The sequence below is a fragment of the Primulina eburnea genome, chromosome 9, assembly GCF_022965805.1.
Source record: "Primulina eburnea isolate SZY01 chromosome 9, ASM2296580v1, whole genome shotgun sequence".
Lineage (NCBI taxonomy): Eukaryota > Viridiplantae > Streptophyta > Magnoliopsida > Lamiales > Gesneriaceae > Primulina > Primulina eburnea.
Genome location: NC_133109.1, coordinates 4,811,586 through 4,834,939, shown reverse-complemented (window position 1 = coordinate 4,834,939; position 23,354 = coordinate 4,811,586). Strand labels below are relative to the sequence as shown.

Sequence of the window (23,354 nt, the reverse complement as noted above, 5' to 3'; positions counted from 1 at the left end):
CCATTCTTTTCAAATTCATCTGGTGAACGTTTTCTTCCACTTTGTATATCTTTTTCAACTATATCTATTTATCCTAAAAATTAATTCACAACAAAAACATTGATAACAAAACAACAAATTAAAGCATTCTATCCACATTGGTGAAAATCAATATATTTTATACAAAACTCAAACAAAGTTTTAAACCAGTAAAATAACGAAATAAATTTTTGATAAAAACTTGTGTGAGACGGTCTCATGGATTATATTTGTGAGACGGATATCTTATTTGGGTCATCCATGAAAAAATATTACTTTTTATGCTAAGAGTATTACTTTTTATTGTAAATATGGGTAAAGTTGACTCGTTTAACAGATTAAGATCCGTGAGACGATCTCACGTGAAACCCACTCTAAATTTTTTTAAGAAAAATTAAATGAAATGTACTTTAAAAAAATTATGTTGTCAAATATAAAAGAGAGGTGGAAATTCTCATGACTTGACAACACCAACAATTTAGTTGGCCCTTAAATATAGGCAATCGACTGTTTGACTAAATTGTTGCATTTAATTGTGAACCGGTGCCGCTTTAACTCCGGTGCATGCATGGCTGACCTTCCACGGTAGCGCCACCCAACAACAGCCATTTCCAGCGGCGTGTTGTCCAGCGCCACCACTCCTCCGCCGCCCACGTGGCAAATCATTATCGTGAGGAGATGACGATCATTTCCTCAGCGGTGGCAATCGACAAAGACAAGAACAGCCAATTCGCCGTCAAATGGGCCATCGACAATTTAATGCTGAAGGATAATAGACTCATCCTCGTGCATGTCAGCAGCCAACCTAGTTTTCACCTCCGTAGGTTTTCTTCGTCCTTCTATTTTTGCTGTAACAAATAAATTTAAATTTTGATGAAAGTTGGCTGGCCTGGTATCATTCAAGAATTTTACAGTATGCATGACATCTTTGTCATAATCATATTGAAATACATTAATATTTCACAAGATTTCAATTTAATTTAATGATAAGGTTCTAGCATTTTGAAGCTATTGTTTGATGTTGGGCAGAGGATGGTATGATAAAAGAAGGCCGCGCGCTTACTCAAGCCGAAACACAACAATTATTCCTTCCATATCGCAGTTTTTGTGCTCGAAAAGGGGTAATTATCACAATTATTTGCATAAGTTTACATGATGACGAGTTGATCGAGAGAAGGGGTAGGCAAGAGCCACAGATATATAGGCATAATGTATTAGAAATTGAAGCTTGTCCCACCTATTTTGTGTATATAAGCTTCATTTCTTGCAGATGATGGATTTTTACACTAACGTAATGTCTTTAGATTATAGCAAAGGAGGTAGTTCTTCGAGACCTTGACATTGCAGGCGCGCTTACCGAGTATATCATGGCTAACTCCATCACAACCATTGTTCTCGGTGCTTCTAGTCGAGGCGCCATTTCACGGTATATACATTTACCTGCAACATGTTGTCTGATCAAAAAAGTTGATGAATCATACATTTTTTAATTGAACCTTATCAAATACGTACGTGCATATATGATAGGCTCACCTGGTTTTAATATTTCTTCGGTCATTCACAGGGCATTTAGAAATGCAGATGTTCCGAGTTCGATAGGGAAATCTGCACCAGATTCTTGTTCAGTTTACACTGTATCGAAGGGAAAAGTGTTGAAAATCAAATCTGGTAGCGAACCTTCCACTCCCACAAGTGCAACTAGTTCAATGCCACACAATGTTTTCTCACCTCATTGCCCAGATTCTGCAAAATTTCGTCCGTAAGTTGACCACACTTTTGATTCTTTTGTCGGATTCACAGCCTAACAATATGTTTATACCTGAATTGGGATTTCACAATTGCATGTATTCTTATAATAGAGTACGATTTGCTCAAAAATCAGTATCTTTTAACGTTAATAATGGCCCCAGATGGTTATCCACCAAGTATTGATCACGTTACGTTTAGTTACACAAGAACCAAACGTGACTAGATCAAAAGCATGCAGATGATGTCTGAGTCACTCAAAGTGGCGATGGCATCCTTTGGTGATTTCAAAATGGATCCAGATCAAAGGGTGTAGATCGTTGTCACATCAACGTGAGAATTGATGTGATATCATCTAGACCATCATTTGGTCAATTGCACAGTGGGTCCATGCCAAATGGTGCAGACAGTGCCATATCACCGATAGTGATAGTGCGGCATCATCTAGGTGTGGAGATCATGCAAAATCTTTGAGAGTGATTATGTGGCATTGTTTATGGACCATCATTTGTTCTCTCCTACTGTGTCAGACAAGCATATTCGATTTATGGATTTTGAACATCTTATTTTAGTCAAGGAAGTTGGAAAAGTGCTGTCTCTGAGTTCTCATTTAATGATGGAAGCAAGAATACTTCGCCGCTGAATAGTAGAGATTATCTGCAAACGACTCCAAGTAAAAGGCTTATGAGAAGTAAGATCCCCTTTCAAAACTCGGAAGAAAGTAGTGGATCTGTCCACGCAGCCCAGTGGGAAAAGTGCAACGAGAGTAAGAATCCCATATATGTGGAATCAGAAAACAGTAGTTACGAGTCTTTACCCTATGGCAGCAATCACAACTCACCTTTCAGTTCATTGACTAGTGGGATTGAACCTAGCAACAAGCATTCTGCCATCCAGGAGTCGGTGACAAATTTGAATCTTCGGGTCCGAACCAAGGAGACTTCAACTCATTCTTTGTCTGGATCGAGTAACAATTCTGGAGTTCCAAGTTTTACCTCTGATGTCTCCTTCGAACTTTTGGACCAGCCTCGATCTTCAGATTCAACAAAGAGCCCCAAATCTCCTCAAGCATCTGTGAGTTAAAAAAGCTTCAACAAATTTTGGAAAACTAAACAGTTTGATTCAAATGCAACATCATTTACCGTGTATTCCAGGAAACAGAGGACGAATTGAGAAGATTGAACGCAGAATTGAAGCAAACCATAAACATGTACAATGCTGCATGCCAGGAAACTGTAACTGCTAGAGAGAAGGTAAATTAAGTTACAAAATAAACCGTGTATTTTATTGATAAAAATAAAGTACTGGAAAAAGTGAAGCATCCCATAATATGAAATTAACTAACAAATTTTTTTAATGCAGGCAAGAGATAATGCTCAGGGGAAATTGGAGGAATGGAGTAAGTTAGAAGATGCTAAGCAAGCGCAAAAGGCAGCATTGGCCATTGTGGAGAGGGAGAAGCAGAAGTGTAAAGCTGCAGTTCAACTAGCACAAAAGGCACAACGTATTGCAGAATTGGAATCGGTCAAGAGAAAGCGTGCAGAGATGAAGTTCAAACATGAGGCCGAAGAGAAGCAGAAGGCAATTGATGCATTAGCCCGCTGTGTGATTCGATATAGAAGGTACTCAATTCATGAAATTGAAATTGCAACAAAAAACTTCTCTATCTCGCAAAAGATCGGTGAAGGGGGATATGGGTTTGTTTATAAAGCTACTTTAGATCACACACCTGTTGCTATAAAAGTTTTGAGCTCAGATATATCGCAAGGTCAAAAGCAATTCCAAAGAGAGGTATTTCTTCATTCAAGTATAAAATAGTGAATCGACACTGCCACATGTAAAAGATCACATAATTTATGTTATGTTTTCTTATATCCGACAGGTTGAGGTGTTGAGTCAGATGAGACATCCCCATATGGTAATCCTTTTGGGAGCATGTCCCGAGCATGGCTGCCTCGTGTATGAGTACATGGAAAACGGAAGCTTAGAAGACAGGCTTAATTGCAGAAATGGCACTCCACCTTTATCGTGGAGCACTCGTATCAGAATAGCCGCAGAAATCGCCACTGCTCTTAATTTTCTTCATCAAATGAGACCAGAGCCACTCGTTCACCGTGACCTTAAACCTGCAAATATTCTCTTAGACAAAAACTTTGTGAGCAAGATTAGTGATGTTGGCCTATCAAGGCTCGTTCCACCCACTTTGGCTGATTCCAGTACTCAGTATCACATGACAGCACCAGCAGGAACATTCTGTTACATTGATCCAGAGTACCAGCAAACAGGAATGTTGGGAACAAAATCAGACATATATTCGTTAGGTGTAATGCTGCTGCAGATCATGACAGCCAAACCTGCAATGGGCCTAACACATTATGTTGAGAGTGCTATAGAGGAAGGCCATTTCGGTGACATTCTAGACCATAAGGTGAAAGACTGGCCTGTTAAGGAAGTTTTATCCTTGGCTAAATTGGCCTTGAATTGCTGTGAATTGAGAAGAAAAGACAGGCCAGATCTTGATTCCGTGATATTACCTGAATTGGAACGGCTGAAGGAGCTGGGATCAGAAGTTAAAGACGAAAACAAATTTTATCATGTGTATTCACAAGATAAAAGGTTTGCACAAACATCACCTTCTAGCCATGTTTTTCTGAAGGAATTTGGTGGTACAAATTTTCGTCATAAAAGATTTCAACAAGAAAGCTCGAGTTCAAGTCAGGTCAGCAGGACATTTATATCAAATGTAACAGATTTTACTATACTAGAATCACTTCATATATATTAACGCGATAACGAAGAGTGTTTTCTTGTTCAACTAGGAAACAACGAACGGCAATCCTGAAATCCAAATGGAAACTTCTCGCATTTACACATCTGGAAGTGGAAGCGGCACTAGCACAACGCTAGAAAATGTGTATTAGTTGGGAAATTCTTAATCATATGTTCATACATCCCTCTGAATCAATGTCTTTGTTATATATCAGACGTGAGTGACATTAAGAGCATGACTGCTGCGCACTTTTCGTATTATATAAAGCCTACCTTGCAAAGACTCTGCATGCAAGTTTACTTTCCATTTCTAAATTCTAGGCTCATGGGTGTTAGTTATTTGTGTCGAAAAGAAACTCGATAAATGCTATCTAAAGGTTCATCTTATTAACTCAGTCAAATGAATCATCAAACAGCCTCACATACTGCAATTAGAAAAGTAAAAAAGAAAACTTTTTTCAAAGAGACTAAATAAAATTTTTATATATAAAACTATCTCAAATTTCAAATTTAATAGTTATATTCCTGTTATTTTACAACTGTTGACCAACAACCATAAAGTCTTTTGAATCCATTATTTCCAATTCTTTGACTTCTGTCTTATCACTTAACTAACTCAAGTTTGCCAACAGTTTGCACATGTTATTAACTAAGAACCAATCTTATTCAAAATTGGTAGATTTCCATAACCACGAATTCACCACAGTGTCCGAGGCCATTGATGTGAAGAGATTTGTACAGCTCCCATGCACATGAAATCATGAAACTGCAAAACTCAATCACCCATTCTTTAAATTTTTTATACCTTCATATATCCAACATAAATGAGTCACTGAAATCTTATCTTCATACAAAGAAATGCAAGGGGGGTGATGCATATTTTGGAACATAGAATATGGAGAGTACTGAATCACCATTCACCAAGCTACCAATGCAAGAAAGAAAATTTCACCAGGACAAAGGTGCATATGAATTGCCAGTCATAAGAAAACCACTTTCAGAGCGCAAAACAACATTGAAAATGCACACAAACTAAAGAAAATCACCAAACATTTCCATTCATACATTTGTCCTCCAAAGAATTCAATGAAATGGAGGATCTGAATGGGAAAACATAATGCTCCCATCCAACAAATTCATGGGCCAAAATTCATAGATTACCGTCTAAATGAGTTCCAGAAATTTATTCAAAAAACCATGTCTTCTAACAAATATTACACTCCATGTCTATGAAAATAATTGCTAGATACTACTCAAAACTGCAGCTTCGTGAATTCAGAGAGAAAAATCTTCCAATTTCTTGATTACGCGATGCGATCATCACAATTGTCCGAGAAAGAAAGAAAAAAAATAATCAAATGGGCACGTATCGCTTCAACACCTGCTTCCCCGTAACAGCAATCCCCACAATCACGCCACCTATGGCTCCGGCCACCGCCGCAGACCTTGGTCCCGCCGCAGCCTTGTACAGAGCTCCAGTCCCCAACCCCGAAACGACACTGTTGATGACGTCATCGGTATCCCTAATCGCCACCATTCCACTCTCAAGAGCCGCATACATCAACCCGATAACACCGCATCGATTACCCACCTGTCGACCCGCATGGCCCGATCCGTTAAGAATCCGATTCACTTTCAGCTTAAACGTATCGGTCTGCTCAATGGATTTAACTCCGGACACAAGACCCTTGACAGCTCCAGCCGATGCGCCGCCAAGGTATCCGATTCCCGTATAATACGTGAGATTCTCCCCCCAGGATCGGCGCTGAGCGAGCGACTCTTCTTGAAACAGGTATTCAGGGGAGGTGGGGAGATTGTACACGGATTGGTAAGGGTTGTAAAGTCGGCGAGTTGAATCGTTTTCGTCACTATTGGTAGCTTGATTTGGAGCTCGAGGCTGGTACGCCATTGATCGATCGTTCTAGGGTTTATGCTAAGGCGGAACGACGTGCGGAGGAGCGGTGACGAGTTCTATTTAGGTTTTCGCTGCGCTCCCCAGTCGATCTCTGCGGTGACTTGTCCAAGGGGGTGACAAAAGTTCATTAACATATTGTTTTCCAATACATTATTTTATATTAATATATGGATACACGCGTTAAATATTTATATAATATTTTCCATAATAAATTTAATTCTTATTTAAATGAGAATCAAAATATAATTATAAGAAAATAACGATGTAAAAATGAACATACATATTTTGATATCTTTGTCGATTTCTATCATGTCATTAGATTTAATAAAATAGAGTGAATAACAGAAAATCACATAGTGTTGGTACACTGCTAACCCCTCAAATTTGGAATATACATGTATATTTGGATTGATAAATTTCAAAAATATTAATATTTATTTTTGTTATTTAAATAAATAAGTTTATAAGTTTCAAATTCATCATTTACATGTCTATGAAATTCAAGTTAATCAAATAACAGTATCATTTGAATTTCATTATATTTTATATTATTATAAACAATGAAAATAACCGAAATGTTTCAACTTTATCTCTCGTAGTACACATTTGTTTCAATTCATTTAAGTTGTAACTTGCCCCATTTTTCTTTCAAAATAAAATCTGAATCAAAATAAGTTGCGGATAAATTTTAGCATTTTGAGTTAGTTGTTCGCATCAGGGGGCGAAGCCACATGCTCCATTACCTGGTCCAATTTTTTTTAAAAAATATATATATATAAATTTTGTATAATTTTGAAATAATATAATAATAGTCCGAATAGATCAATTTAAAATATTAAAAAATTCTAAAGTTTAAAATTTCATTCCAGACATATCCATATTTCTGACTCAGCCACGGGTTTGCATGCCATTTCAGCTGCCACATAATCTTATATAAGCTGAAAACGAGCTTCCTAATTTGGTCGACTTCTCTATCCAGCAAGTAGAGCTGATTTTGCACTTTCCAGAACTGATTTGGCTTCCAACAAATACAATATATTTTAAAATTTGTAATTACCTAATATAATATTTAAAAGTCATTCACCAGACTCAATATGGTTACTGAAGAATAAAAATCTACGACAAGAGAGGACAATATCCTGGACAAGTGACTTATTTAATCAAGAAAGGGGTAAAGGGCCTTTACACTACTCTTCATGAACAAGAACTTAGTTTAGGACACATGCTTCAGTGCCCATTATTCTCAAAAAAATAGCGTAAATGTTGTCAAAAAGACCAAATTATCGATACGATCAGTTGTAGGACTAACAAAGCATTTGAAAGACATCCGTGGCCGTGTCCCATTGCCTCGCTTGTGTGACCTGGTGATCGTCGATACAGGAAGAATTTGGAGAAACTAGTAGAAGAAAGGTAAAAACCGTTTTAAAGCAACATCGACTCTGGATTCTCGATGTAACCTTTGAAAGCCTTCAGCCACTCTGCACCGATGGCACCTGAAAAGAGCATCAAAATCATGTGAACCATCCACGTATAATCAATGGCGTTGGTAGTAGCTTATGATAAAACATAAGACAAGGGTAGGTTCATTTTCTATGAGCTCGGGCCAAGCTTTTAAGAATGTCGTAACAGACATTGTATCAAAGCCAGATATCACATATTCAAAATCCCATGATAGTAATTAACTTGTATGTCAATAAGGCGGTCTTGGGTGCTTATTTATGTTTTCTTATTGCCCGAAACCCAACCAATATATATGTGGATGCCTTAAATATTAATTTCAAGCATACATTCCCTGATCTCCATATACACGTAAAGGAGGATATAAACTTCTTGTTGGACACCACCTGTGAAGCAATGTGTTGGGAAAATCAATAATAAACAATTTAATGTGTTATGTTTTAATAAACCAGAGTTTATCTTACCATCAATTACCCGATGATCACAGCTCAATGTCACAGCCATGAATGATGAAAATTTATACTGGTCAGGACCGGTACCAGGTACGACCCTCTTTTCAGCTGCTCACACATGTTAAGCGGTGAGGATAGACATACACATAAAAAAAAACATCGGAACTTACACTGTGATGCAGTTCATCTTACCATAACCAACTGCAAGAATGCCTGATTGTGGAGGATTGATGATGGCACAAAACTGCTTGATACCAAATGGCCCTCCCAAGTTTGAAACCGTGAACGTGCCCCCCTGAATAGAGGGTAGCTTATAAATCGATTTAAAACGCTAGAAGCCATCTAAAAGTAATAAAGTGGGACTTGGTTTCACCTCATAATCTTCCGGTTTCAAGCTGTTTTCTTTTGCTTTCTGAGCTAAATGTTTGACTTCATCAGAAATCTTCGACAAACCTTTCTGGTCAGCATCCTGCAAATATCGGTATAGAGTACTGTCACATGTACTTTTTACATACTTCTATTATTTACGAGTTAAATTCACTGACAAACACTATACAAAATGGCTTGACTTTTGGTGAGACAACTCACCCTAATTACGGGAACATATAACCCTTTATCTGTTTGCACTGCGACATTTATATTCACATTGTGATACCTGTAATGATCAAAATATTTAGAGACTAGTAGCCTCTAATGATTGAAAGCCTACTTAAGTTAATGAACATACTTACTGGCGAATATAATCATTGGTCCATGAACTATTACATTGAGGAACTTTTCTAAGAGCCAGGGCAGCAGCCTGCAGTAAAATGGTCGGTCCATTGATTAGCAATGAGATATTCGATTTAATCAAAGCCATATCTAAGTTGTTTGAAACAAATGAAGCCTTTCCCAGAGCCCTCACAAAACAGTCAGCTCCCGCAAGATTAAAAAAAAAGAATTAGAGGAAGACGCAAACAATAAATGAAAAGGAGGGAGACTCATTCAAAGTGAATTTCTGATTTGCACCTTTTGGTGAGGCAAATTTTGCCAAAAAAATGACAAGCAGAAGGAAAGGAAACCAGAGCACAGCAGACAGAGATACAAACAAACAAGCTAAATTAAACGGAATATTTGTGCCAAGTTCTCATACTTTAATCACAAGATCATTGACAGATATCCCTTTTCCACCTGAAGCTTCTTGCAATGAATTCAAGTGGCTCCGCAATCTGCAGGAAAAAAAATAGAAGAGTATAACACAAACAAGACAACTTTTTGGGTGGTAAGTATCATAAATGAGTGCTTAGTACTCACTCCATCAACTTGTCAACACATGTATCCACAGTTAGGTAGTAGTGCGGGATGGTTTGTTTTGATTGCAACAACGAAGACGCTGTGATCTGTCACAGTTGGTAACACAGATTAAACTGGAGTAGAAAATTCAAATCAAAATGTGGCAAGCTATAGACATTAATCCAATTTTTGTCCTCAAAATTTAAATCAATTGCATACAAGCACCAATTGAAGCCCCAAAAAAACCTCAGAGACAATTTCAGTGCTAAGACAGAAGCACGTGTTGAAAAACATACATCTGATTTTTCTGGTCAGAACAAGCCACACCATGGGTTTGTATGGCTCAGAACTCCACTTAAGTAAAGTAACCCCAAAAGGCTAGATCAAACTTTCTTAATTAATAATGTTTGTGCTGACAAGATGACAATGATGAAGCAAAAAGCAATCCATCAATGCTGGGAATGTAATATCAAAGCTTAAATTTTTACCTTCCTAATTTGTGTATGAGGGATGTCTGTGTAATCCGGAGCACCAGATGTTGGCTTGCCCACCTTGGGATCTTCTGAAACTCCCTTACCATGAGAAGCTGCAAAACATAGAAGGTGGAAACAGATAAATACACGTCTCAAAAATAACTGAATGATCCGATGAAAAGGATTGTAGAAATGAAAAAGAAGAAAGGAAAAAAAAAAGAGCAGCAAAAACAAAGTGACATAACTCGAATGCCAAAAACAAAATCATGTTAGCACTCAGCAGTTGAAAAACTACGAAGAAGCACCAGGCAGAGATAACTACCAAGGTGATCCTCGATATCAGCCTTCACAATTCGTCCCTCAGGACCAGTTCCTTTGATGTTTGAAAGAGATACCTGTAAATGAAACAAATTATCAATGTATAAGATTGTAGCATTTTGGAAAGACACAACAACCATAATATTCCTTTTCAAATATAAAGCAGTTGAATAAATATATAGTTAGAGGATCAAAATTACATTGTTATCTTCCGCTAGTTTCTTGGCAAGAGGACTGGAAAACGTGCGGTCTCCAGCTGAAGAAGGTGTAGCAGGCTCAGAAGCTTTTGGCTCTGGTGAAGCAACAGGCACTTCTTCGGTCTCTTTTTCAGATGTGATTGGAGCAGATTGTGATTTTGGAGCTGCTGCAGCAGCTGATGTTGAGGGTTTGTAGTCTTTAAATTTTGCAACATCCTCCTCTTCTTCAACAGTTATGGCAATAATCTAGAGCCAATCATATTATAATCTGGTCATTTACCAAGTGTAGGCAGCTCTTTCATTTTCAAAATCAACGTTTCTTTTGCTTACAACTTCGATAATTAGCACGTAAATATTTAGATTAAAAGCAAATATTGCCATGGACCTAGTTGTATTCTAGGTCAGATTCAATTTAATAGCAATTTGAAACAACTGATAGCTTCAGACGTTAAAAGGAACAGTGTCTCAGTAAATAACAAGAAACTATGAGCAACGTATTGGACATCAACTTCTTCCATTTTGTCAAAGATTATTTCATATAAATGTAATTTGATTCTCATGACCTGCTTATCTTCATGTATCTAGACACAATGCTCAGCTGATATGCAAGAGATGGGCTGAACTAAAAGTCCTAACACCTTATCATACACATACCTCACCAACTTTTATCCCACTTGAGCCATCACCGCGTAAAATTTTTGCAAGATATCCTTCCTCCATGCACTCCATTTCAACCGTAGCTTTGTCCTGGAGATATTAAGGGAATATAAAAATTTGATATACAAAATTTTGATGAACATTATGAAGAACTAAATTCACTGAAGAGAAGACAGCACAGAAATTGAAAGGACGCACGGTTTCCACTTCACAGAGCACTTCTCCTGTAGAAACTTTGTCGCCCTCTTTCTTCAACCACCTAGCAATATTTCCCTGCAATAGAGTAATAGAAGAAGCAATTAGTATGGTAGTGGTATGTACAGAATGAGATGACTAGGATAATATTGGAATTATGCTTGCCTCTGTCATGGTAGGTGACAGAGAAGGCATCCCAATCTCTTCGTGTGGCGGAAGACCTGAAAGTGGCAAAATTGGTGTAGATAGATACACCTCAAAACAAAAGATTTTGTGAATGATGTAGATCAAATAAAACAATCCAACATCCTAGCAATTAGCGACTAAGGTCGAAATATGGAGTTCATTATACGCGTTAAGATTTTACATTGAGTGTTAACTTTAAACTGTGGAAGAAGTAACTTCAATATGTCATCAGTTAACAGAGAAACATAGTTTTCAAACACGGAGAACAAGAGGCCAGACCCACATCTAACCTTTCAATATCAATTAATAGCCTGTGTCACAAGGGTGAAGCTTCAGATTTTCAAAGTGATTTACTAGTATTAGTCCAATATAAAACTAACCTGACTCTGTTGAAAAACTTCTGGCTGAGCTTCGATGTCTACTGGACATAATTAAAAAAGGAGCGATGAGATCATTTTTCAGTTCATGAAGACAGAAGTTGCAATAAAAACTATCGACCATAAAAACCTGTCAAACTCTACGCCTATTGCTGATGCATGCATCTTCCTTGCGAAGAGAGTATTTCCCTTGCACATTTTCATAGTTAATTCCTGCATTACATAATTTAAACTTCAACTTACCAAATAACAATCTAATAATCCCACAGCATGCTAATAAGAGAGGATAATTTTTCAATGAATCTAATCACCTTGGTGGGATTCACTGCTCGGCTACTGGTAGAAAAACAGTCTTCACTGGAAAACTTAGAAATGCCACACTTGTCTCCAGATCCAAGACCAAGTTGTCTGGACCTTGAAACCTCTGTAGAACAACACACATCACATTGAATGAATAACCGAAATGCAAGAGCATAATACAGAACACAATAATGTCATACAAGAAGGTACTACAATCTTGCTATGAAAGTCCCTAATTCCATCTGAGTAGGGTAATTTGTAATGATTCTCTATCTTGCAACACCTCTTTACACAGCACATAGTTGAAAATTTTAAGTGATTTAAGTAACAAAAGCATCATCATTCTGCCATTTAAATGCAAACATGACCTAACTGCCTAACAAAAAGAAAAATTTGAGCTGGCACCTAAGTTAAGAGCATCTTAAGCATTGATGTGCAGAAAACTTAGGAGCTAACCACTCCTTGCTGAAAATTTAAATCTTCAGAAACAAACATGTGATCCCAACTTGATGGATGGATGAATAATGATTTTGGTCAAAAAGCACATCTACAGAGATTTGTATTGCATTTTAAGTTCCGCAATAGTTGGATACTCAAGCAGCAGGAAACCAATGTAAGAAGTCCATTGCCAAAGAAGGGGTAACATAGTGCCTGTTTAGCAGGTTCCAAGGACCACATTCTCGTAAACATCCCTGTAGAACTATTTCTAGGTGAAACATAACCTCCATAAATTTACTCAAATATAATGCATAATGGTCATTGGTGGAAGGTGGGCACCACCTCACTTACATATCCTCTCAGCCCTCCAATTGAGGAGAGAGACAGCGCTTGTACTAAAGCAATTTCAAATAGAATTATCAGAAACTTACCATCTATTTTATCAACTGATGGCCGGGCATTATGTGTAAACCAGCGCATCATGATCGCACGATCATTTCGCAAAACATTCTGGGCAAGTCTGAACTGTAAAGCAAACCAAAATGGCAAGGGAGTAATTCAAAATACAAATTGGAAAAAGTGAGAGCAGTGGATCATCAAGCAGCAACAGGGAAATGCTGACCCATTGTCTGTGTGATGAGTAACATCCATGGAGTGAAGATAAACATGAAGATGACTACATAGCACATTTATTGACATTACTATACCCACATTAATACGAGTTCATAAGCCACTATCAGAATGAAAATCAACAATCCTTTTACAATGATCCCAAGTTGAACCAAGAAATCTGGAGTGCTGATGTTAATGAAACATTCTGCTTTTTCAAATTGTCAAATGTTCACAGGACAAGAGTCCCATTTCAGATATTACTTTGAGATGCTCTCAACAAACGGCACATGTAATCAAACTTGCCAAGCAAACAAGAAATTTGGGGTCAATAGATTATCTAATAAATCTTAACTTCCTAAGCGGCATTATCCTTCCTGCAACCAATACATAAAACCCAATTCCAGGATTTACAACTTAAAGATAGACTACCCACGGAAATACAATGATAGCAGTTTATGCTGCAGAAGTTCAAATTAAAAGATGGCCAAAAGGAAAGATCCAAAACCCAGATTTAAATATATAAATAAAAAGGGAATGATGATGTCTCAGGTTGAGCTGACTGACAAAAGTAAAACACATACAAATTCGCAAAATAATTATAATAATAACACCACCAACAATCACACAAACAGAAACCTTGCTGTAGAAAATGAAATCATAAAAACCTTACAGGCTTCAAATTGAAAAACATCAAAGCAAAAACAAAATCATCTGATCAACAATTCAAGACCATCAAAATGCGGTACCTTTTTGCAGTGATTGAGAATTCTTGAAGGGTAAGTCATGACGAAATCCACCAGATTACAATCAATTACGTTGGTTTGAGTTACTAAGAAGAAATCTCGGGCTGGGTTTCGAACGTGATAATATATGCAGCATAAAATGATACTTTAATCGGACATATATGTGTGAGTCAGCAGAGAACAGATCGAAAGAGATCCGGACACCTTCCCACCTCGCTTTGCGTTTTCTAAATCAATCACTCCGCCGATGTTGACATTTGGTCAGGGTACTCGAAAGGATTTTTCTAGTTCTTGATTTACAATTTACCAACTAAATTAATTAAAATTTGGTTTTGTGCAAAAGGTTGGAAACTTCATTCTCAAGTTATAATCCATATAATCTCGAAAAAATAAGAAGCTATAATCCATTTGGTAACGCAACTTATAAAAGTTTTGTATAGACAATTACTATAAAATATTTTTATAGAAGTGATTTTGTAACAATTGTTGTTAGACAAATTTTTGAGAGATAATCTCCGACTCACAATTCATGAAAAAATATTATTTTTCATTTTAGGTAAAGCTTGAATCTATCCGTCACACGGATATAAACCTGTGAGACTACTAATAAGATACTACTTTTGTCGTGAAATGTATTTAATAATATTTTTAATATTTAAGAATACCATTTTTTCTCGTTTCATGCTATTATATCACATCTAGGGATGTCCAGTCAGTCTATTTGGTTACTGACCGAACCGAATAGACCTATGACCGATTTAACCAATTTTATTTCCGAATAACCAAACTGATCGAAATATTCATATAAACCGAATTAACTGAACCGATTTTCAAATCAATTATTTCGATTACCGACCAAAATAACCGATGTTTTTTAAAAAAATGTGAATTTTAATACATAAAACAAAATTTGCATAGCTCATAAATAACAAAAAACATTGAAAAAAATATCAATAAAAAATAAAAATATTGAAGATAAAATCATTGGATGAATAAGCTTCTTTTTAATGTAAGAAAAGTTGAGCTTTTTTCTAATATATTTTTAATATCTATAATCGATTAATTCAATTTAACCGATTTTTTCAAATTAATATCGAACCGAACCGATTTAACCAAATTAACATATTGTTTAAAATTTCAAAACCGAACTTCCGAATTAATAATTTGATTCGATCCATTAATTCGGTTTTAACCTAAATTTTGCACACCCCTAATCACATCATTTGTGTAGCATATTATTTTTTGTATATAAGGACGAAATTGATTATTATGAAGTAATTTTTTTCGTGAAAATTAATTCACCAAATTTTATGTTTCCCAACATAACCATCTCTTCAAAAATCAACTTTCCGAAAACACAGAAACCAATGAATTTCATTGAGTGCAAATGCTTTTACAACCTACATATCATTCAAATTTATACCAAAGAACTCAGACAAATTGGAGAAAAAAATGATGCAGAAAACAGATAAGATTCATCAAACAGCGTAACTTTCACAACAGTTCGAAGACAAGACAACATAACATAAAGAAACTCAGTGCAGGTGTCCGATCACAATTTAATTCATCTCTGTTTGTTTTACAATAAGTAAACACTAAAAACAGATGCAATTATGAAGAGCGGTGATTTCAGTAATGGAATGAGAAGTTTGCCGAGATCACAAAAATGCTTCCTGGTCCATCCATGGCAGAACCGCGAGAGTCCTAACTCTACAAGAGCACAAGGCCAAGCTCAGATGCTCTTAAAACATGCTTGAGCCGATAGTTGTACAGATAGTAGTGAAGTTTCCCATCTCCCGGTCCAAATTTCAGTTCCTTCAAGAATGTCTCGTTTTGCATAACATCCAACGCATTAAAAACATCAAATTCCTTCTTCTTGGCCACGACAAGAGCATCATTCATCAGTTGAAGTAATGGGGTCTTTGTGGACACGTTGTAGTAAGAGTATGCGGCCTTAAGAGTCGAATAGTTTTGGTTCCCGAGTATGGAAGAAGGAAGGGTGTAAAAGCTGCAAAAATCGGTGATTTCATGTGTATCGGGACTCTCCACCAAATAACTATCCACAACATTCTCCTGTGGAAGCATCCAGTGCTCTACATCATTCTCATCAAAGTCCGGTGCCACGACAAATTGCTTCAAGTAATTTCTAAGCAACCGTGTTACTGCAGGGAGATCGTGCCGTTCCATCTTTCTAAACCCGGGAATTGATGTCTGGTCAGGTAACTTGTATAGCTTGATCGTCCGGCTCATCGTCATTCTTGCACCGAGCCTCGAAAACCCCACATCGATTAGTTTCTTGGGATTCAAAGATCGGTGCCAATACTGACAAGTCGTGATTGGCGTGGGAAGGACAACTCCAGCAGTATAAGCTGCTTGCCATATATTCTCCAAATGAATTCTTCGGGTAACCTCTTTAATCATGACTGGGGCAAGTCTTTTGGATCGAAGCTTCTTGTGCACACACAAAAAGTTTACCTCGGCCATCAACACAACAGTTTCCCGAACCCGGATTTTTGCAGGGATCCCAGTAATGAATGCAACCAATTTTTTTGAAGTCTTCACCCTCACTCCAATATGCCAGCTCCTAAAATAACCAGGAGGGCGAAGAGCCCAACAAAGAAACTCCTTCGAGTAGTTGAACCTGAACATATTCTCATCATCCTCAACATAATTGTTTGTCAACAGAGTATACACCTCATTGCACACCTCTTCAGAGTCTATATCACATGTAATCCACTCATAAGGAGTCGGGAGATTGTATGGTTCTTGTTTAACTTCAGACAAAGGTGTCGGTTGCTCGATTGGGCCTTCCGGAAGGCTCGTATTTCCAAGATCCTTGAATTGGCCAACAGGTTGCGTTTCCCAAAACTTGTGCCTCTTAGCCAGTGAGAGAGACTCTTGGACCTTCTTTGCCAAGGAATCAATTGATACTTCGTTCTCATTGTCAGAAGATACATTATTATCCCCTGAAGAAACTTGATCTTCAGTTGGAGCATTGTTATCAGCCATCCCAGAAAAGGTTCAGTTCTGAAGTGAATGAAAAGAGCAGCACAAACGATTAATCGAACAAACAGAAGACAATATCCCAAGGAACGCTCTTGTACAAAGAATTCAATACAAACATGAGATATAAGGCAAAGAACAGCAGCTGTTTAGGACCAATAAATTTGTCTATATCATCCACAGATTTAAGCTGAATGAGTTACTGGATTGGCATTCAAAAAACCACAAAACGAGCTTCAAACTTACTGCCAGATTGGATAGACTACAACATCAGCAACGTCTTCTTGATGTATACTCTATAATGTCTACCCATAACATGAAACTTATTCATCAAAATACAATAGCCAACGGATTAGTGAAGATTTGTCACAGGCTCACAGCAAGGTAAGATATAGTTCAAATTCTACACAAACTTAACATTCTCAGTAAATCTAGATAAAAAACAATAATGTGCGAATAAAATTAATATAAAAGGGGAATAAATTTAAAGCATTTTTTCAAACTCATATATTTTGGAATTAAAAAAATAACTTTGATTTTATTTTCATTACGTAGCTCGGCCCTAACACGAATTTCCTGTCAGTTATCCGCCAACTGAACAGCGAATAATACTGAATAGTGAACTGGAAAACCTAAACTCTCATATTACCTACCTTGATATACTTGGCTAATGGAAACTCTGATTCAAGTATGCAATCAATCGCGTAAGCAAACAACTTGTCACCTAGATTTCACAGTTTCAAGCAAACCCAGATCCAAATCATAATAAAGGAGCAGAAATTTCCATTCTTCGTTGCAGTTCATCATAAATTTCACAACAACTCGAAAATTTGCCAAAAACCATAACATCCTAGCAAGACGACATTATTGACAATCAAAAATAGAATCGCTACAGTGCGTCACCTCAAATCCGATATTGGATTTCGACCAAGGCAACCGATGGAGATCTGAGAAATTTGATGCAGATCACACAAGAGAACCTGAATAAGGGAAATTATTTGGGGGGAGAGAAGGCCAAAGGGTTAGCAGAGCATCGGGAACGACGTAAAAATCGCGTGGATACGAAGGAATTTGGGCTAAAGCTATGAACCTGGAATGTTAGCGTTTTTATTTATCATTAAAAAAATGTATGCTTCATAAATCATAATAATATATTGCTCAATGGAATTTAGTTTTTTTCACCTATTTTCAAAGGATCGGGTTGTTTGTTAGACGGTTTCATGAATTTTTATTTGTGAGACGAGTCAACTCTATTGATATTCACAATAAAAAGTAATATTCTTAGCATAAAAAGTAATATTTTTTCATGGATGACCCAAATAAGATATCTGTATAACAAAATACGACCCGTTAGATCGTCTCACAAAAATTTTTATCTTTTCAGAGAAGATATATTGTATCATACCTTGTCAAAAATATGTATAGTATATCGTATTGATTTTAAAAGTATTTATATTTTATATCGTACCAAAAATTACGTTATTAAAAATAATATATAATTAGCATGATGTTTACACCGAAATGTTGCGGTATACCGAGATTTCGATACAATATTGGTATATATCATTTTATAACGAAAATTACCTTATATATTTTTTTAAATAATTTAACTTTATTATTTAAAAATATTATATATTTTATAATTTATATATATTTTCGTTATATATGAAAAATTCAATTTTATATCCTTACTGTATCAAAAATTTCGGTATCGATATCATATTATACCGAAAATTGCAATAAATTTAATATTTTTCGATATGATAATCTCGATATACAGAAAATTCGATACTTTTTTCACCGTACCTTGAACATTTTTTGTAAAAATAACATGAACTTGTGATCTAGCTCGTGAGCCGAGCTCTAGCCTTTTATTTTGATACAAAAGAATGATTTCTTAAGCTCATCCTATTTTGTCAAATATTATTATTTTTTCAATCAGACATACACACATATATATCAATATGTTTTGTAATGCCCGAGAATTAATCACTGTTAATCAAGGATTATGGACGTATAATTTAACGTGATTACGAAAGGGTAAACGGAGATATGATTTAAGATAATGTGTGGCCATTTATTTGAATTTCAGAGTGTGTTGCCGAAGCAACACCGCACCCGCGCCCTTGCATGTACCGCACCCGCGGTGCATGGACAGAAACATGGTCAGTTTTACCGAAGGGTGACCGCACCCGCGGTGTTAGCATTACCGCACCCGCGGTGCAGTACCGCACCCGCGGTCTCGACAGGTACCGCTCCCGCGGTCATGCAATTTCAAAATAGATAAGATTGACGAAACGTTAGCGCACCCGCGGTGCAAGATGGAGCGCACCCGCGATGTGACGTGCAGCATGGGAAATGAGACACGTTTCTTGCATGCAATTTTGATATATATATGTAAGAATTGCTCGTTCATTTCCTCAGAATTCAGAGAAGAGGGTCGTAGCTTTGGCATAGAAATCCTTACGCCTTTGGCGAGAAATCCGTCCGTCTGATTTTGAATCCGACTTCAGTATCGAGTTCCTAGCAACGTAGGCTACAACTGGACGTAAGTTTTACTACGTTTTGACATGCTTTGAAATTATGATATTGTCAGAATTGAATGGAACTCATATATGTTGTTCTTGACATAGTAGACATCATAGAATCGAAGTCAGATTAAGAAACGGACTGATTATGGAATTGTTATGATTTTCGGAATAGTTTTGGAGTCGAGTTGATATCAGAATTGAGTTGTTATTGAGAATGAGATATTAGAATTAATATCTGATTGATATGGTATTGTTGGGTATATTGATATTATATCGTTATGCCATCGATATTGAATTGGATTGAGTATTGAGCAGGACAGATTTAATTCGAGTGGTGTATTGATATTATACTCCTCGATATTGTTTTTATCAGATTGAGTATCGACAGGCTTTGAGTTCGAGACTTCGAAAGAGCCAGGGTATCAGAAAGAAAGGTATAAATTAATGTTGAGTTGGGATTGCACAACTCGAGTGAGGTTTGACTCGAGTCTCCCTAAATCACATACTTTCAATTATTGCATTGATATTTGCAATTGATGAGATTGATGATTGTAGTCTATTGATTTATATCCACTGCATGTAATGACTGCTGATTTGCTAGTCATCGATTGATTTGCTTAGATACTGAATGCATCTATTGATTACTGAGTCATTGAGTCATAGGCTGATTCGCCTAGTCACCGGCTGATTCGTCTGGTTATGGACTGATTCGTCTAAACTTAAGCTGATTCGCATAATTACAGGCTGATTCGTCTGGTTATTGGCTGATTCGCCTAATTACCGGCTGATTCGTCGGGTTATTGACTGAGTCGTCAATTCTGCGGCTGATTCGCCCAGACACTGATATATGAATTATATCGATGCCGTTTAGGGATTGATTCATTCCTATCGACTGAGATTCGATATAATTACCTATATCCAGACATCGGGATCCCTAGGATAGAGTTGAGTCGAGTCTGAGACGACGCGTCAGTGGAGTCGAGTCTGAGACTACGCGTCGGTTGAGTGGAGTCTGATATGACATGTTGATTTACATTGTTTATGTCATTCATGATTACTGAATGTTTGATATGGATTTATGTTTCTGATTTGAGACATGTTATGATTAATTCTTATATGCTTTCGTATAGGCTTTTATATGACTGCATGTTTACATTGTTTATACTGGGATATTCATATCTCACCGGAGTTATCCGGCTGTTGTCTTGTTTTGTATGTGTGCATGACAACAGGTGGGGCTGGATCAGGGTCAAGAAGAGGATGAGAGAAGATTAGATAGCGTGGAGGCTCCGGACTTGGTTTAGAGATAGGGTTAGACACTTGATATTAGCTGTTAAACCCTAGTTGAATAAATGTATGTTGTACAGGACTTGTACTTTTATACTGAGATGTATGTTCATGTTTAATATGTAATTTGAGTAAATTACATTACGTTTCCGCTTTATATTTAAAAAAAAAAAAAATTTTTGACCCTGTTTTATAATTGATTAATTAGTCCCAATGATGATTAAGAACTTGATTTGCGTCCGAGTCCCCACAACAGGTGGTATCAGAGCTGTAGGTACTAGAACTGTAGATTCTTGAGATTGAGATAGAAGAGGCTAGTGAGCGGGGTAGATTGAGGTTTTCTTTCATTGCTTGTGAATGCTAGCATGCTTACTGCTTTATATAATACATGTTACTTGATTTATCTGATTTGATTTTGTAATATGTATTATTGGCACGAATCTGAATTGATTCTCGATCAGCAGTAAGATGATCGGAGGAGAGACTGAATTGAAACAGATTTATTGGATTGGATTACTAATCCTTTTGAGTTTCAGATATGCCTCCCAGAAGTATACCAGAACAGGGTAGTACATCGAATCCTCCAATGGATGTAACACCGACTCCAATGGAAACCTTGCTGAAGAGGTTTCAATCATTCAAACCACCCACTCTGACGGGTACTGAGACATCAGTCGAGTGTGAGAGTTGGTTAGGTAGCATTGAGTTGCTGTTTGATTCACTGGAATACAGTGATGAGCGCCGGATTAAATTGATTGGGCACCAGTTGCTTGATGTTGCACAAAGCTGGTGGGTTACAATGAAGAGGGCCTTGGAACAGCGAGGTACGATTATTACTTGGGATGTATTTAAAACTGAGTTTTACCAGAGATTTTTCCCAATATCGTACAGAAAAGACAAGGGGGCGGAGTTTGCCAATTTGAGACAGGGTCAACTGAACATTGAAGAATATGTAACCAAGTTCTCTACCTTGTTGAAGTTTGCTCCACATGTGGCTGGAAATGACGAAGCCGTTGCCGATCAGTTCATCAATGGCTTGAATCCCGATATTTTTACATTGGTGAACACAGGGCGACCGAATAACTTTGCTGATGCCATGAATAGAGCAAAGGGCGCTGAAGCAGGCCTGATAAGGCAGAGAGGAGCTGAATTTGTTCCTCCAGTGTCGAGACCACAGCAACCACCTCCCAGATTTGAGAGTGGCAGTAGCAGTGGTGGAACGAAAGATTTTCTGAAAGCTAGAGGAAAGCAGTTTAAGAAGTCTGGCGGCAGTTCTTCTAGCTCTAGTGGTTCTCAACAGAGTTATACCGGGGCTTACTGCGGAAATTGTGGAGGGAGACATGCCACTGAGCAATGCCAAGGAGTACTTGGTAGTTGCCATTTCTGCAAACAACAGGGACATTTTTCCAGAGTATGTCCACAAAGGGGTTCCCAAAGATCCCAGGGAGCTGAACCATCTGGATCAGCGGCACAGTGGGGTAGACGATCAGCTGCTGTTCCTTCATTTCAGCCAGCACCGTCTCAGTCACAGCAGGGGCCAGGAGGAAGCCAGACAGTTGGCCAGCCTCCTAGACAGCAGGCCAGTGTATTTGCTTTGACCGAGGAGCAGGCTCAGGAAGCACCAGATGATAATATTGCAGGTAACTGATTTGTTTGATTATCCTGCATATGTATTGAGTGATGCCGGTGCTTCACATACTTTTATTTCTGAAAGATTTGCATTGATGTATGCATTATCTGTTGAGTCCCTATTTACTGTAGTATTTGTTTCTTTTCCTTTGGGAAAAGATCTTGTATCAGCGATTTCTGGTAGATCTTGTATACTACAGTAGAATGAGAATGAGAGCGAGTTAGATCATGTGGTAGCTTGTGTTGTACTGGTGTTATATGATTTTGGAACTGCATTACTGATATTGATATGCGGACCAAGTACAGAGCTACCATAGATTAGTTCCAGAAGATGATAAGAATCAGACCTGATGTGACCAAGAGATGAATATTGTGCGATAAGGATTCTAGATTGTGAATTCTTTTGATATTCGTACTATCTATGACTCAATTATTACAGAAAGGAGCAGAATGACTCCTTATGTATTCAGTTGATTTACTGAAGTTGAGTCTATCATTGGCTGATTTACCAATGAGAAGAAAGATATGAATGTTTTCCCCAGATAAGACTCTAGATCTGATTTCAGAGAGATTGATTTTAGCTTTGAGTTGATATCAGAAACCGTTGAAACGGTGAATCCTGATTGAGACAGATTGTGTTCAGAGATTTTATATCCGAAGATGATACATCAGATGATTTTAACAAAGTAAACCGTGATTAGTCAGCCGAGGTTGACATCAGTGTCAGACATTTGCGGTTTATGAGTTTAGCATGTCTCGAATCTAATTGAATATTGAT

The 23,354-nt window shown here is 37.3% G+C and overlaps 4 protein-coding genes across 6 annotated transcripts; 1 reads left to right on the top strand and 3 right to left on the bottom strand.

Moving 5' to 3' along the window:
- The first annotated feature begins 475 nt into the window (after positions 1–475).
- LOC140841177 (U-box domain-containing protein 35-like) lies at positions 476–4,729 on the top strand. 2 transcript variants are annotated; one of them, XM_073208417.1, is made up of 9 exons: positions 476–838; positions 1,048–1,139; positions 1,323–1,444; positions 1,583–1,777; positions 2,337–2,838; positions 2,919–3,017; positions 3,127–3,555; positions 3,647–4,483; positions 4,584–4,729. In XM_073208417.1, the coding sequence occupies exons 1-9, from the start codon at positions 697–699 to the stop codon at positions 4,683–4,685; spliced, it is 2,520 nt and encodes an 839-aa protein (XP_073064518.1). In that variant the 5' UTR covers positions 476–696; the 3' UTR covers positions 4,686–4,729. The 2 variants fall into 2 exon arrangements, with proteins under 2 accessions (XP_073064518.1, XP_073064519.1); XM_073208418.1 differs by lacking the exon at positions 1,048–1,139 and having other exon boundaries at positions 483–838.
- An 837-nt stretch (positions 4,730–5,566) lies between these two features.
- LOC140841178 (mitochondrial import inner membrane translocase subunit TIM23-1-like) lies at positions 5,567–6,580 on the bottom strand. The gene has a single exon (XM_073208419.1). The coding sequence runs from the start codon at positions 6,440–6,442 to the stop codon at positions 5,888–5,890; it is 555 nt and encodes a 184-aa protein (XP_073064520.1). The 5' UTR covers positions 6,443–6,580; the 3' UTR covers positions 5,567–5,887.
- A 1,002-nt stretch (positions 6,581–7,582) lies between these two features.
- LOC140841174 (dihydrolipoyllysine-residue acetyltransferase component 3 of pyruvate dehydrogenase complex, mitochondrial-like) lies at positions 7,583–14,411 on the bottom strand. Of its 2 annotated transcripts, none has more exons than XM_073208415.1 (19): positions 14,130–14,411; positions 13,203–13,296; positions 12,345–12,457; positions 12,164–12,246; positions 12,037–12,074; positions 11,636–11,691; positions 11,474–11,548; positions 11,273–11,365; positions 10,622–10,864; positions 10,426–10,498; positions 10,119–10,216; positions 9,652–9,737; positions 9,491–9,566; positions 9,090–9,157; positions 8,947–9,013; positions 8,732–8,827; positions 8,551–8,653; positions 8,371–8,466; positions 7,583–7,941 (listed from the first exon to the last, which is right to left on the bottom strand). In XM_073208415.1, exons 1-19 carry the CDS (start codon positions 14,166–14,168, stop codon positions 7,871–7,873), a joined length of 1,668 nt encoding a protein of 555 aa, XP_073064516.1. In that variant the 5' UTR covers positions 14,169–14,411; the 3' UTR covers positions 7,583–7,870. The 2 variants fall into 2 exon arrangements, with proteins under 2 accessions (XP_073064516.1, XP_073064515.1); XM_073208414.1 differs by having other exon boundaries at positions 12,037–12,077; positions 14,130–14,410.
- Positions 14,412–15,579: 1,168 nt separating this feature from the next.
- On the bottom strand, positions 15,580–17,135 carry LOC140841176 (glycylpeptide N-tetradecanoyltransferase 1-like). Its single transcript, XM_073208416.1, has one exon. It carries the CDS (start codon positions 17,133–17,135, stop codon positions 15,837–15,839), a length of 1,299 nt encoding a protein of 432 aa, XP_073064517.1. The 3' UTR covers positions 15,580–15,836.
- Between the last annotated feature and the right edge of the window lie 6,219 nt (positions 17,136–23,354).